This window comes from Hippichthys cyanospilos, chromosome 9, assembly GCF_059441005.1.
Source record: "Hippichthys cyanospilos isolate Australia breed blue-spotted pipefish chromosome 9, RoL_Hcya_1.0, whole genome shotgun sequence".
Classification (NCBI taxonomy): Eukaryota; Metazoa; Chordata; class Actinopteri; order Syngnathiformes; family Syngnathidae; genus Hippichthys; species Hippichthys cyanospilos.
The window spans coordinates 18492701-18508070 of record NC_142377.1 but is presented as its reverse complement, the minus strand read 5'-3'; the positions used below and the strand labels follow the sequence as shown (position 1 = coordinate 18508070).

The 15370-nt window shown below is 37.1% G+C and overlaps 1 protein-coding gene across 4 annotated transcripts in view; it reads left to right on the top strand.

Annotated features, from left to right (window-relative positions):
• The first annotated feature begins 2484 nt into the window (after positions 1 to 2484).
• itga7 (integrin, alpha 7) overlaps positions 2485 to 15370 on the top strand; it is a 31493-nt gene continuing 18607 nt past the window's right edge. For 3 of the 4 annotated variants that reach the window (XR_015866694.1, XM_088424357.1, XM_088424356.1), the window contains exon 1: positions 2501 to 2815. Coding sequence is in view for 3 of the 4 variants with exons in the window: in XM_088424357.1 (XP_088280483.1) it covers positions 2628 to 2815 (188 nt within the window). In the remaining variant the exon portion in view is untranslated. Of the gene's footprint in view, positions 2816 to 15370 lie in introns of all 4 variants that reach the window. The other variant, XM_088424355.1, reaches the window with a different exon arrangement.

Below are 15370 nucleotides of genomic sequence, written 5' to 3'. Positions count from 1 at the left end.
GTACGAATGGCACTTCTTTTTACATGTACTGTATTTATGTTTGTATACTGCCATTTAATTACATTTTAAGATAAAACATTCATACATAGCATTACTGGTGTATTAACGGAACATAGAAGTTCTAATCAATAATTATTATCCATTTCCTTCCTCTTTTTGGTCAGAAAAATATTTTAATAAAAGAAGTACTGTAGTAGTAGTAGTAGTAGTAGTAGTAGTAGTAATAGTAATAATAATAATAATAATAATGGTAAATTAATTAATAAACACTTTTTAAAGTACTGTAAAAATGTTATAATGCATTCAACTCAAAATACAATACCAAATAATTTGAATGCTGTACCATAAGCTAACACAGAATTGGTAAAATAAAGCAATGAATTACAACACAGTTGTTTTAATAATTTATTTTGTTAATAGTTGGTGAAAATCCTTTCAAAGTAAAAACATATTGTTCTTATTTGACACAATTTCAATTTTATGTTAAATGTACACCATTAATGAAACAAATTTCTATTTGAATTTATTTCTCAAAAAATAAATCACATTCACTTATAAAATAAATGTATGAGTACTGATTGTGTAATTAGCTTATGTATGACATTACCATATGTATGTGCAGTATCTGTTTCGTTGTGATGCCAGTACAGCAAAAATTGATTTAAAAAAAGAGCAAAAGCATGGAAGCGTGAATGTGTTGATTCCCTCTTTCCATGTAAGGCAACTTTCCCAAAACATTGCAAACACGCTATGGTGGTTATATTACAATTATTGCACAGTAATACAAGAGTACAGCTCTTCCTCTTCGTTTTGAAGCATCCCGTTGGCTATCACTTAGTTTGAAAGTGTGAAGCTAACTTGTTCAAACATGTTCATCCTCATATAATACACAGTATGTCACAAACGTGACGGTTTATTGCAAGCAACAGTTGAGGTGACAGCTGTACACAAGAAGTCGTCAGGTGGTCCTACTGCAGCTGACAATACACAACTGAGATGTAAAGTCGTTGCAAAAGTCAACAATGTGAGGACAAGGCTTTCCCACCATTCTCTCCTCTCGCAGGAACTGCGAAAATCCAACTTTTTGTGGCTCTATGTGGACTCTAGGACGCGCTAATCTAATCCAGATTGTCTCCATGGTGTGTGTGTGTGTGCATGCTACTTCCTGTTCACCATTTCTAATATACACACATATTTTGTAATATTGAATGGAATGTCTCTGTTAACTTCATAGGTCATCCACCCATCCTGAATAAAATACGCATAGCGATCCATACAACTAGATATATAGTTCCATAGTTTTTAAAATCAGGCACATAATGCACATCACTCTTAATTAAGTAGTTGTTTTTTTCCATCAAATAATGCTAAGCACTGGCTAGCAGGTACTTGGCTAAAAAAATAGTTTACAGGTGGTACAACAGTGAATAAAGATTGAGAACCACGGGAATGGAATGTAAAACAAAGTTTAAATACAAATAACTCCGTCTTAACTGCAACCTAGAGACAATGAATAGCATGGAAAATTGATGAGTGGAAAAAATGGAAAGAAAATGTAAAAATAAAGGAGGTTACTGTAACTACTTTTAAGTTTATGTGTTTTTGTTCTGTATTTTGTGGAGATACAACTAAAGATTCGTAAAAATGCTTTATTCTGTCAATTAGTTTGGCAAGTAATCGATATATCGGATTAAAAAATGTTTTAAATGTAACTATCCTCCTAAGACCTGGATTCCGAAATGGCATGCAATTTTAATTTCTTCTTGCTATTTTGAGTACTGATGAACAAAGATATATCTTTTTGCATTATGTAGTTTCTGAGAAAAAGCATGTCCGCATATGTGGACATTTGTTTTATATTAGCTTCTATTCTGTGCGCCTTGTATATGAAAACAGTTTTAAAATAGGCCATTCACTGAAGGTGCGCCTTATGATCAGGTACACCTTATAGTGCAGAAAATACGGTACAAAAATTTTATGTCAAGTCAAGTGCGTTGAGATGAGACTACATTTTAAAAGTACCATTGTAAAAAGGATAAAAACAAAAAAAAACATGCAAAAAAGACTGCTGTTTTGCAAAAAAAATAAAAAATACTTGTAGCAAACGAAAAATTCTCTCCAATCCAACTGTTGTGTTCCCATGCATTTCATTGAGTGGACATCTACAAAAGTGAAGTGTTTTTGGACCGTGTGAACGCATCAGATAAATACAGCTGTCTGGTGTATTTTTATGTATTTATTTTTTCTGCACCCACTCCGTCTCTATTCAATAGCCTCCAAGTACCTTGACAACCTTGCCTGGTATTTTGGCAGCAGTCCTTTGAGTGTTGCTGTCAGCTGAGTGTGTGTGTAAGGATGGAGGGGGGAGGAGTGAGCAAGGCTATTCAAGGCACTTGTCCTCCCTCGTCTCCCTCGGGCGCACGGAGGAGGAGGAGAGGGGAGGAGGCGCACACTGCACACTTGCACTCTGGTAGCCGACGGGAGCACGTTGAGTCAAGCCTGCTCCCCCCTTTCGCACCGACTGCTCCAAAAAGCCACAACATAAGGATTTCCCGCCGCAGGAGCAGGATTTCCTCCTCGGAATAACTGGGAGATCTTCTTGGAATTTTGCTCTTGAAGCTTCAGCGATGGTAGAAGCGGGTGGACACCTCGGGAGCAGGATGGCTCTGCTGTGGGCTCTGCTGACTCTTCTCAACCACGTGGGAGCTTTCAACCTGGATACTACTCACACGCTGCACAAGCTGGGAGACCGCGGGTCTTTTTTTGGTTTCTCGCTCGCTCTACACCAGCAGCTCACCCCAGAAGCTCAGAGCTGGTGAGTTTACAACTTTTGTGTGCACCTGTTCCAACCTTGGAAGGGATCCTGACTACTGCTTTTCTTTTGCAGCTTATCACAGACAAAATTCACACAAGTGCTTCGCATTCTTAAAAGGCAAAGCAAGGCAGCTTCGTTTGTATAGTGCATTTTATACACAAGATAAATCAACTGGCTTTACATTAATACAAGTACAACATTAAAAGCATTTTTATACGAATCTAAAAACAAAATACAAGAGTGAACGGAAGGACAGGGCGAGAAAATGGTTTTAAAAAATGGAGTGCAGCATAGCTGCCAAATGCTGCTTCACCATCTTTGCTTACAGTGACAAGCATTATATCGTCAATATATACAGAACAATATTTCTTTGAAACTTGAGCATCATGAGTTTTTTGAGACATCAGCCATCTTTTGGTTGCTTTATTGCTTTGACTTGCGAGCAAAACATTGATATCACTGTAGCACAGCAGAGAACGTAAACTCAACTCAGTTCATTTTAAAATAGTAGTGGCTAACTCTTCTATTAGATATTCAAGGCCAACCATAGCAAAGCACGTTTTACACTGCACTGTTTTAGGCCTGAACTATACGCATTCTTTTAGGCCAATGCTTCTTATGATAATTGGCAAAATAAAATTTAGATTTTACCCTAAGACCAAAGAATTGCCGCTGTTTTGATGGAGGGGTGCTTTAACTAATATCTTTGTCTTATCTTTGTCTTAATGTGTTCATATGTAAAAATGTTTGAAAAAAAACGGGCAAAATAAACAACCAATTAATACCAATTTAATAACAGCTGATATCGACAAATCACCAATCAGTGTGACCCTACTGGTTAAAGTATATATGTGTTTCTTAAACTTTATTACACCATGGAAAATACTTTTTGATTTTATTTTTTAAATTTAATACCACCTTCTGTGTTTTACTAAATAGAACATTATCGATCATTCTACTGTACATATGGCAACAGGTGGATTGTTGGGTATACTGTAGATGTTTCTGGTATAATTATTGTACAATGAGAACAATGAAGTAAATTTGTGCAGCATTTGGGCAATGGGAATCCCACACAGTGGACCACTGCTATTTGCGAGGGATTGAGCAACAATGCAGCAACAAAATTATCAACATTCCGTGTGTGTGTGTTGTTTTATCACTGCAACACCAAGTATGGGACAAAACTTGCCACTGAATCTGCATTGCTGCATTGTTGCGCCAAATGATTGTCAGGACAACCATAATTCAAGCGGCTGCTGGTGTTTAATGTGTGCTTTACATTCAGCTAATAGAGTGAACGGGAAGTCAAGGGCATATGAGAGCATATGTGATGAATCAGCAGACGTCCGAGATTGTTGCATCAAACACGTCTTTGGGGTTTATTGATTGTCATCAGTATTCCCGAAGCTAAGAGTCGATGTGTACTTTGTCAAAAATGAAGTCTTTACTTAACTCCTGGTGCTTGTGCAGTCAAGACATGGGTTCTTTTTTCACTTGCGGATCATTTTAGAAGTGCTGCCAAACAGCAACTTAGTGGTACCTGATTGTAGAGATATTGTTTATGAGAATCTATCCAGCTTTATATTGATTTTCACTGTGCTCATTAATGTACTCTTCCTTGCTTTTGCTTCAAGAGCAGTGCGTAATACATCCACTATTCACTGTCATGTAAGTATAAAAAGATGTTGACAGTTGTGTCTAACATTAGCAGCTCTTGTGCTGCCAAAAAGTGCCAAAGAAGGACAATAATTACCATAATATTTTTCAGCAAGCTCCGGGCATTTTCTGATATCTTTTTCACATGACGTCAAGTTCAATTTCACAACGCATGAGCTATTTGAGGCCCAACCTACAGTACTGATTCATTTGAACCCTGTCGCTAACCAAATCATCAGCACCAGCTCACCCACATGAACAGATACTCATATGAATTGAATCGATTATAAAGTGTGTCCTTCTATTGTTACTCCCATTACAAGTTCACTGTCAAACTAAAATAAAACAAAGAAAATTGCAAAAGCACATAACATGCAAAGGTTATGCTAGCTTCATGCCAACACTATCAAAACTTGTTAAGCAATAAAAACACTATAGCAACACATCAAGTCAGACAAAATAAAAGTGCTCGCAGAATATATTCTTTATCCTCTTAAAAAAAAAACAACTCCTACTTCAGCTGACTGATCAGAAGAAAATGTACCTGTATTCTTTGCGTACTGTTTTTATTTTATAAGTTTTATACTCCCCCCTGCTGGTCTCACAACAGAGGGAACGACTCAATGTCAATGGGCCCATGATGCTCAATATTTTCATCTATTTACATTCGATGACTTGTGTTATTACAGTATACTTTTATAAAGTTCCATGTTGTGGAGTGCTATTTTGCTAGGATTGTGGAGGAGCAAGTAAACACCTCTTCCCTAATAGATGTCTCCCCACTTATAGAAATCTTCTTCCATTTTTAACAGTCAAGTGCCCGCTTTAGCTGCATGACAGTCCTGCTGTCGCCTGCTCAGGCCGCCACTGTGACATCAGCCTTAAATCCACTGTGTAAAAGTTAATACTGCATACATATATATATATATTTCACAGCAGCATGACTCCATCTTATTTTAAAAAGTGACTGGAGCCAAAAGTGTCATATTGCTGTGCAGTGGGAGGCCCTGAAGAAAGTCAAGAAAGTCATAGGATGGATGGTGCATAATGTGGCTGCTTGTAACATCACTCCGTCGCTATGTATGGATGACTTGCTGATATTTTTAGCGAAATATTGTTGAAAACGACCGGCTACATGTTTACCCTGAATTCAATTCTGCAAAGTTGGAATGGAATATTAATAATAATAATGATACATATAAAAATAAAAATGAAAATTCGTATCAAATCAATTAAACTGATTTCTCAACTGTGAGTTTGCAACTCCATAAACATCTAAAAACAGAACAACCTAAAAGTTAATGTACATTTTGCATGAGGGGTCCAATTCCCAGAAATCAAGTATATCAGTATCACATACTCAGCAGTAGCTTAATAGACATTATTCCGAGAGCATACTTTATTATTCACATAACAAATATAGTGAAACTGACTCCCCTGTATGAATAATGCATTTCCATTAGGCAGTTCAGATGACACGTTCTAAAAAGCGCCATGATGAGACATCTTGCCCCAAAGTGTTGTAATCAGATGCTACAGTGACTCATCTCCTCTTTGAATGTGGCCGAGCTTTTTGTGCAACTTGCTGGAGGTCACACGGCTCTGCTTTTGGTGATTATGATTTGATGACAACTGCTTTGAAGTTCCAGACACTTTAGTAGGTTCACGTGATCCAATACAACCCTGAACATTCGTACCTGACACTTGGAAAATCCTGATAGTGTCTATTGATGCATTTACTGTAATGCCCCTAAAGCTCCCACAGGCGCATGCGAAAAATTAAAAATGACACATATGCCCTTTAAACAAATCTCCCCCAATAAAGTTCCTTGCTGAGATGCAATGACATCAGAAATACAGGTGCGAAAGTGTGCAGTGATTTACGTCTATTAAACTGCCTTTGAAAATCAATCTGACAGCTCTTGACAGCCTAAATAGGGTCTTTAGTGTTGCTAGCAAACGGTTCGTTCATGCTAACCGCTAAAACGTTAAATGCTGGCAACAGGCCCAGTGCAACACAATGTCATCGTGATTAATATATAAATTGGTATTGTAAGGGTTATTTTGAAGTATTGACAACATTTTTACGGTCACGCAAAGCACTAACAAAGACTGCATTCACCTGTAGACTGACAACATTGCACTTAGGAAAAACAAGCCAAAAAACAGCCAAAAGAAAAAAAAAAGATCTTGTGCTGAGCAGGGAGATCCCACTGTTTAAGATCTTGTCCCATTCCTAGTGTTAAGGTTATGCTGACAAAAACTGCCCAGTAGCTACATACTCCCCTGAAATAGATGAACTCCACCGCTAACCAAAACAACAGCACCAACCGAAGTATTTCCACCGTCTCTCGATGCGGAGTGCAAATAAGGTAATCTTAAGTTCCGAGCAGTTGCTAGCATCATTTATTGGGGGCACAAAGACGGTTTGTATAAATCAAAGCAGCTTTGTGAAAGATAGCCATCGGCAGAAGGCATCTTGAAGCCCACGCCGATGCCCAGTTTCTTGCAGTTGGTGCAATGAACTACTGTAGTGTCTTTGTGTCGCGTTACACACAGTCTCCTCAGTGTGAGCACAAGAACCGGCTTCTAGTTTAAGGCCTTGGTCAAGGTCCGCTGGCATCTTGAAGCAGCTTGACAATCTGCCGCTACCGCTGCCGTCGGTCAGACGACGGGGGCATTCGAGTGGGAGTTATGTGTGCATCAGCTATTTATACTGAGATGACAAGTGTTTCCACTAATAGTTGAGCACATGGCAAAGACAGGAAACTCCCTGTGTTCAAAGCTGTCTATTAGAGCAGTAAATTTGACATCGTATTTTGTCTTGGCTTTCAACGTATCCTATATCAAACATTGCCTTATATTCCCAATGTGTACAATGATAACACCCATAGACTCAATAATTGTTATGTATGTTGTTTGTTTACTGGATTTTTTGGGTAAGACACAAGTATACACATAAGAAAGATATTGTAAGAATCTGATTGTTGGTATAAAAAATATATATGAAAAAAATATGAGTAAAATCTTTCAAAATAAAATAATGATACAAAACAATGTATACAGATACATTAAAATTGATGTTAAAATAATAATAAAAACATAAAAACACAAACATAAAACACACATATAAGATTTAAAAAGTATAAACACAAAGTATGACTTTTTAATGAAATAAAAAATGAGGTATTGAATTTTTAAAAATACATTTCAAGATGAAAATATGAATAATAAAACAAATAAAAAAAACAACAAAATAGTTAAAAAGACTAAAATAATACATACAGTATTTGAAACAAAAAAATAAATGAATAAATATTTAGTTAAAAACTAAAACTAAATAAAAATAATGGAAAGATTAAAAAAATAAAAATGACAATAAAAACAAATAACAAAAAGTGTTGAGCACTTAAAGTAATGTAAATATTGAAAAGTTATATATTAAAATACCAAAAAAATTCAAATTGAGATTAAAACAGAACTAACAATAATGTTAATCAATATTTAATGATAATTTACAATCAGCTAAAATAATTAAAACTAGATAAAAATAATGAAAATATTAAAATAATGAGGACAATAAAATAACTACATTAAAAATAGATAACATTATCTATCTGAAAGTAAAAATAAATATTAAAATGAAAATATTGTAAAATATAAAGTAAAAATATAAATAAAACAATGAAAAATCACAAAATAGACACAAAACATATTATTATTGTATACATATTTCATAGAAAGTTAATAAATCTTTATAAATACATCCATCCATTATCTTAACCGCTTATCCTCATGAGGATTGCAGGTATTTTAAAACACAAGTAAAAATAAAATAAGTAAACAATGAACATATTTAAAAATAAACAACGTTAAATAAATAACGTTTTAGAGTAAAAAAGAATCATTTAAATGCAAATATTTTAAAAGAAATATCAGCGCATTCCCAAAATGAATGCTCATGTTTTTTTGTTTTTGTTTTTTTAATTCTAGACATAACATAAACTGCACTGTCTGTCCGTATGAACCTTTTACTGGCGTTCTCCATCCATACAGGCCAACTCAGCATGATATACTGCATGTCGCTTTCTCCATAGATGTGTTTGGCTTCCTGCCACCGCATTAGTTTGTATGCTGGACCCAATCCAATAGTGTTATGTCTTTTTTTTCTGCTGCGGTGTTTAGTTAAAAGTGCAGCACGGGCGATGCGGTTTCTTTACGCAGCCGACAAATTATCCGTGCTGTTTTGTCTATGTGGCCTTCAAAGACATCTTTTGTGCTTCGTCTTCATTCCCTGAACCCTTAAGGTCAGCTTTTGTATTCAAAGAAGTCATTTCCGCCTCCCGACGTTTTAGCGCAACATCTTGGAACGCTGTGATCTATTGTGTGGATGACAGCGGGTTGTAAATTGTTGGCATATTGGGGAAAAGTGACATTTACACGAAAGCATAAAATACTGGGGAAAGTAGATGATCTTTGGAGACCTTTTATGTTTACCACAGCTTTTGCAATTTGAATGTCATTACTATGAATTAAATACATTGAATATTTTAAAGATACATAATTACATATTTGCACTTTGCTTATCTCAGGTACCGGAATGCATCTTGCAGCTTTAGTGGTTCCTCAACAGATGTGCAAGTTACTCATGCTATGGGCACTAACATAACCCCACAAGGTCCATGGTTTCCAAGAACTCTTTGGCTCCTCAGATCGCAACGTGGTTTTTTTTTTTTTATTTTGCTTCAGTCCATCTCAGATGAGCTCAGGTCCATAAATAGTGTTTCTGGGTGTTGTTGCTGTACTGTTTTCACATTGTATGCTAGAATTTTCAGTTGAATAGAATAGCGAGGGGTTCTGGGCATGTCCACAGGGAGGAGGCTCAGGGGACAACCCAGGACACGTTGGCCTGGGAATGTCTGGGGATCCTTCCGGAAGAGCTGGATGAAGTGGCCAGAAGGAAGTCTGGGCTTCCCTGCTCAAGCTGCTGCCTCACGACCTGACCTTGAATGAAGCAGTAGACAATGGATGGATTTGGATGTAAATGGATATATAAATGGATGTAAATATCCTTTAATTACATTTAATTTTTGAGCATTCCAGCCTCTCACCAGTAAACATTCTCCCCTTTATATAATAATCCATGTAAATGTGTATTATCTATACTGAATCAAAATAAACATCTGCTTTTACTTTGGAAAAACATATATTTTTTGCCCTTTTATCTGACATGCTATGGACCAAACCTTACGTGGCTATCAATATGAAATAATGCATTAATTTTGGATAAAGGGATGGAAATTAAAACATGCTTTTAAAAAAAAAAATCCAATTAATGTATTCACTGACAGAGTATTGAATCAAAAATTAAGATAATCCTACTGATGGCATAACAACGTGGGGTTCAGTATCTTGCGCAAGGATATCTCGAAATGCTGTGCTGCATATTTGGACACAAGCTTTAAACCCTCAACTTCTGTGACGGCCACTCTACCACTGAGCCACGCTGCCACCATATTTGATCTTTGTAGTGTATTCAATTTAATATAGGGTAAAGACAAACTAATAATCCAACTATACGTTTATACGATTTCGCAGTTATAACAACCCTCTGAGGGAAACCACAGCTACAACGCGGCCTGTGACAAGAATGAGTTTGACACCCCTTTAAATGTGTGTCACCATGTCCCTGCACCATTCCTTCACATACTAAATGGACTTGTTGATTTGCATCAGAAAAGCACAATGAAGGAAGCCCCACATGGACCGCTTTGCTTTCCATCATCACGGGTTGAGAACGGCCTCCCCCACTTTCTCCTCCATGCCCAAACTCAATTCATGATCTGTCTACAGTAACTCTTGCCATTAAATTTCCTGCATCACATTCACGTGAAAGTCTTGGCAGCGCATCCGAGTCGCCCTTTTCCCCACTGCTTACCAACAAGCAGGAAGGATTTATAGGACTCTTACCATGAATACTCTTCGCTGGCTGTCCATTTAGCACTCCGCCGGCCCGCCATGACCCGGACAAAAGCTCGGCGGGAAGCGTCGGTGCCAGGCCCGAAAGCTTTCAAGAATATTACCCGAGTGAGAGTGGGACAATGTGCGCTGTCAGCAAAAAAAAAAAAAAAAAAAAAACATGCACACACACACACACACACACACACACGCACGCAGTTCCAGAGCAGGAATACATAGCATATCTTTTCCATGTTTTATTTATCTTTTTTTTAATCAGAATAATCATTTGTTTTCAGTGTTTAACTATTGAAATGTCATCAAGGTTGTTTGAGGAGAAAGCAAAAGGTTGACACTCGTAGGTTCTCCAAACGTGGGGGAGGGTCGAACACACATAAGATCTGTGAGGAAGAATAAGCCATGACCTACCTCACCTTTTGGCTAAGTGTGTGTGTGTGTGTGTGTGTGTGTGTGTGTGTGTGTGTGTGTGTGCGTGTGGAATCAATCAGATGATAGCATCTCTATACAGTAGCAGTCCTGTCTAAACCAGGAAATTAAAACCTTAATTTGATAGCTTTGTCTTGCAGTTCAAATAATAAATATTTATTTTGTGTTTTTGATATGACTGTCGAAACAGACTCACAAGCCCAATGAGAGCAAGCACAATAGCAATACAAGAAAAATAAATGGATGTAGATTGTTATCCATTGATTTCAATAGGTAAACATCAAATGCAATCAATTGATTTAGAAAGAAAAGAATAGATTCTATAAAACAGATGTGAATATATTCCTAAGGGCCAATCATTAGCTCGTCGTTGCCCTCAAAATGGTCGTTCGAATGTTGATCAATAGAGGGCCAGCTGGTGAGTTGAGGGGCTTGTTAAAGATCCATGTGAAAAGGGGGTGGGATCACTTGCGTCATATATTAGGCTACAGAAAAAAGCAACCGATTTTAGCATGGCACATATAAACACTATCTTACGAAAAGTATTTAGAAAAACCATTAACAGTTAAATTCCTTTATAATTGTGTTATCTTATAGGTTGATGACACTAGCATACACATTGCCCAAACAATTGGCTTCCTGACTGGACTAAAAAAAAAAAAAAAAGACCGGGATGCGACCTATGTAATAGGGGTCAAAAAGATAAGCCTGCTCAAATCTGTCAGACTTGGGACACAAGGCTCTGGCCACATGCGTTATGATGTCATGAACTATATCATCGTTAATTATGAATTATGATCCTGAAAAATGAATTTGTAGCATGGATTAAGTACCACTAGTACTCTTACATTTCAAAGTGGCTTTCATGGTGGTCTATAAGGTGGTTTTCACTGGTATTTGCCACAGCAAGTGATGGTGTAGTAATTCATTTGCCTGACTGTGTGTGTGTTCAGTTGCCACTCAGTGAGTGAGAATTTGCCATGTGATTGACTGACTACCAGTTCAGGTTATTTAAGTTTTGCCCCAATATGTATACTTAAAGACAATAGATAGATGGTAGCTACAACTTATAATTATTGAAACATTTAAATAGTTTTCCTGTGGTACTGCAATGTGGATCATAAAACTCACTTTATGATGGATTTTTTCAGTTTGCCAAATGTTTTTTTTTTTTTTAACTTAACCTGAAACAAATCATTTCATTGAATCACCTCCCCTGGCAGTGAATCACAGCGTCCCAAAGGGGTTTTCGCACGGACTGCCAGCTGTCTCTGTCCTTCTCTTTTCCCACTTTATTCGGCATTAGCCATGCCCTCTTATCTTTGGCTCATGGTGGCACGCATGGTGATTCACAGCAGCTCATTCTCAGCTGTTGCTTTCCGTGGTGAGATTTTCCCGAAAATGATCGTTTCAAAGACAGGTGGACACAGTTGGTTTGTTTCGACATTTGTTGTTAGCTGTGCATACAGGCGTGGATAAAGATTCAGGTACTTGGTAATGTTTACTCTGGCACATGTTTGCCTTGGCAAGTATGTGTTTGTGCATCCAGATCAGAGGTCACAGCCTTGCCTCGGGACAATAAGAAGAGGCCAAAAGAGGCCCTCGCCCCCTGCTGATCATGCAGACCTCCCTTTCAGAGCCTGCTGTCCACCCAACACATGTTAAGTGTGAAGATGAGGTTAGGGGGTTCATCCTTTCGCAAGTCCTAGTGCAAATGAAGGTGCAATTTTTGTTCCCTTAACTTGAATAGCACTCAAAGGTGCAATCCTGGAATATAAAACTAAGGGATGAAAAAGATGCAGAAATGCTTGCATTGACAAAAATACAGTACACATCCATCCATTTTCTACCACTTATCATTATCACCAGCTAATTTGTGGCAAGAGGACTGTGGCATCTTGTCGGTTAAGGTCAAAGAGCAATGTGGGAAGTGCAACAAGAAGCCTGTGTATTTGTTGTTTTCAGCCAGAAGTATCTTTGTCCTGTTCTAAAAATATCCTTCATCTTTGCATGGCTACCGGTAATTGTTTCTGCTACCAGGTATTGATCAATGATTGACAACCTGTGGGTGGTTAATGATTGGTGATCGCCCGGTCTTCATCATTTTAACACCAATTGAATTTGGGTGACAGGTCTTGTTATCAGTACACGGTTGTTGGTCTTCCAATCTAGTAAAAGATAACAAACCATTATTAGCAGCTGTTGGGTTGATTCTGTATGTGAGGTACTTTTCTTGATCAATCAAGCACAACAATCAGAAGTTGACCGAATTAGTGGCTACAGTGTCCAATAGTGGCATGCGTGTTCAACCATTAGCATTGCATTGTGAAAGTCAGCAAGTGATTTGAGCACTATCAAAACAAACAAAAAAAACCACACATATATGTCTGATCAATAGTGTAAATTTGTGAAAAAAATGAAATACTGTCCATCAAAATGAGACCCAAGAGGTTTAGGCATTATGATAAATGTCTTAAACGTTATGGTAACTAGCATGATGCTAACACTAATCATGAATAGTTAACCGATATATTAGCGTGTACATTGCACGCACTATTTAATGTCATGCATTACATTCCACATTGTTGGGCTCTAATTGTGAAGCTATCTAAGCTAAAGTGCTATGACATTATTTAATTAAATAAGCTTATAAAAATATAAAAATGCACATACATTTATTATTATGGAATAACAAAATATGCAATGTGAAGGTGAACAATATTTTGGGATTATGCTGCATCACAATCATTTTAATGTATAGGTCTACCAAATCTCATGATTAGCATTTCCAAATTTGTGGAGTTTGCATGTTCTCCCTGAGCCTGTGCGGGTTCTCTGGCATTTGAAAATGATGATGACACTTTGTGACTCAGAGCTGAACAATGAAGAATAAAAGTGTGCGAAAGGCTGCAGTTCACACTATCAGCAATCACAATAATAATATACTCAGTTAAATAAATTCATCCTTCAAGGAGAGATTCATCTGAAAATTACATCGGCAGCTGTAATTACAGTATTTCAATTAATTTATGCTATTGTTCACACATGAACATCAAACCGCTAAACCCACTGAAACTCTTTTGTTAACCAAAACAGTAGCACCGAAAAAAGACTTACTTGCTAATGCTAGCTTAATAACAACAAATGCTGTGAACCTCAACAAGTTTAGCATGTGAATTCTCAGATTATAATGAACTGTTAATTTAATACTTTATTATGAAACAATTCAGCCCCACTATCTTTGCCACGATAGAAACAAAAGCTGATTCATGTGGCTAACTATTTTTACTTTTCCCTTTCCAACTTTCCCTGGTTACTTTCCCCGTTTCCTCTTCCCCCCTTTTCCCCTTTGTGTCTTCACGACTCACTTCCATGCATCCGCCATGGCTGACAGAGTTGGCTGGAATGCGGCCCAAGATTGAGTTTTTAAAATAGCCGGCTAGCCTAAGAATCCCCGCTCCTAATAAGGCAGAGTGACTCTGCCCCCCGCCCCGTACCCACCACAGCGAGAATAAAGTCTTTTGCTCGCCTTCACGTAGTGATGGGCGAGTGTTGAGAGCCAGAGCAAGTTTGAGCAAACAAGATAGTCGTACTGCAGTCAAGATAACGTGAAGCCATGATTCTGTCTAATACACAGCTACTTGTGCAGGCGCCAATATCAGTTTCTGTATATTGTCATGTGACTGACATCGTGACTGTTGCGATAACTGTTGCTATGCAGATGCTGGTCATGTGTTTTTCTCTTTTATCATAATTGTCATGTAGTTGTCACTTTTATTTCCAGTTATCCATTTTCTGGAACCGCTTATCCTTTTATGTATTTATTACCTTTTAAACAGGGTCCTGTATTTACTGTAGTGACTGGATTGTATCCATTGTTGTGAAGGTGTTAAGGTCCCTCAGTTTGTTTTATTATGTCATATTAGGGCTGGCCGAATTGGCCGAAAAATAAAATCTAGATTTTTTTCAATTATTCCGGACAGTTATGATTTTAATTGACTTTTATGGAAAAAAAAATAACAAACATCCATCTGAATGCTTGATTTATTAAAAAAAAAAAAAAAAAAACCTGTGGAAAATAATCCAGAATACATGAGTAAAGATTTAAAATCAGTTTTAAAATAAACTTAACATTAGTTAGTGCAAAAACAGCGAAACATTGTGCATATTTGGCTTAAAGGGATAGTCCCTTTATTTTACAATTTTTTAGAAGTAAAAAGAGTTAATCTTTTTGTCTATATTTCATTCAATGAGTAAATTATTTATAGTGCAATTATTAATACATTTAAAAACACAGTTTCTTCTACTTGCTGTCGACTGAAAATTATATCAACTGTGCACAAGGCTCAGGTAATGACCAATCATGTCTCACTTTAGAGACCAATCATGTCTCAGTATCTGCTGCTAAATGTGGTTAGGTTGTTTTTGTGTATGAAGACTTTCTACTTCTGGGTTCAACTACTCCTAATATGACAGTAATTTATATTCCAA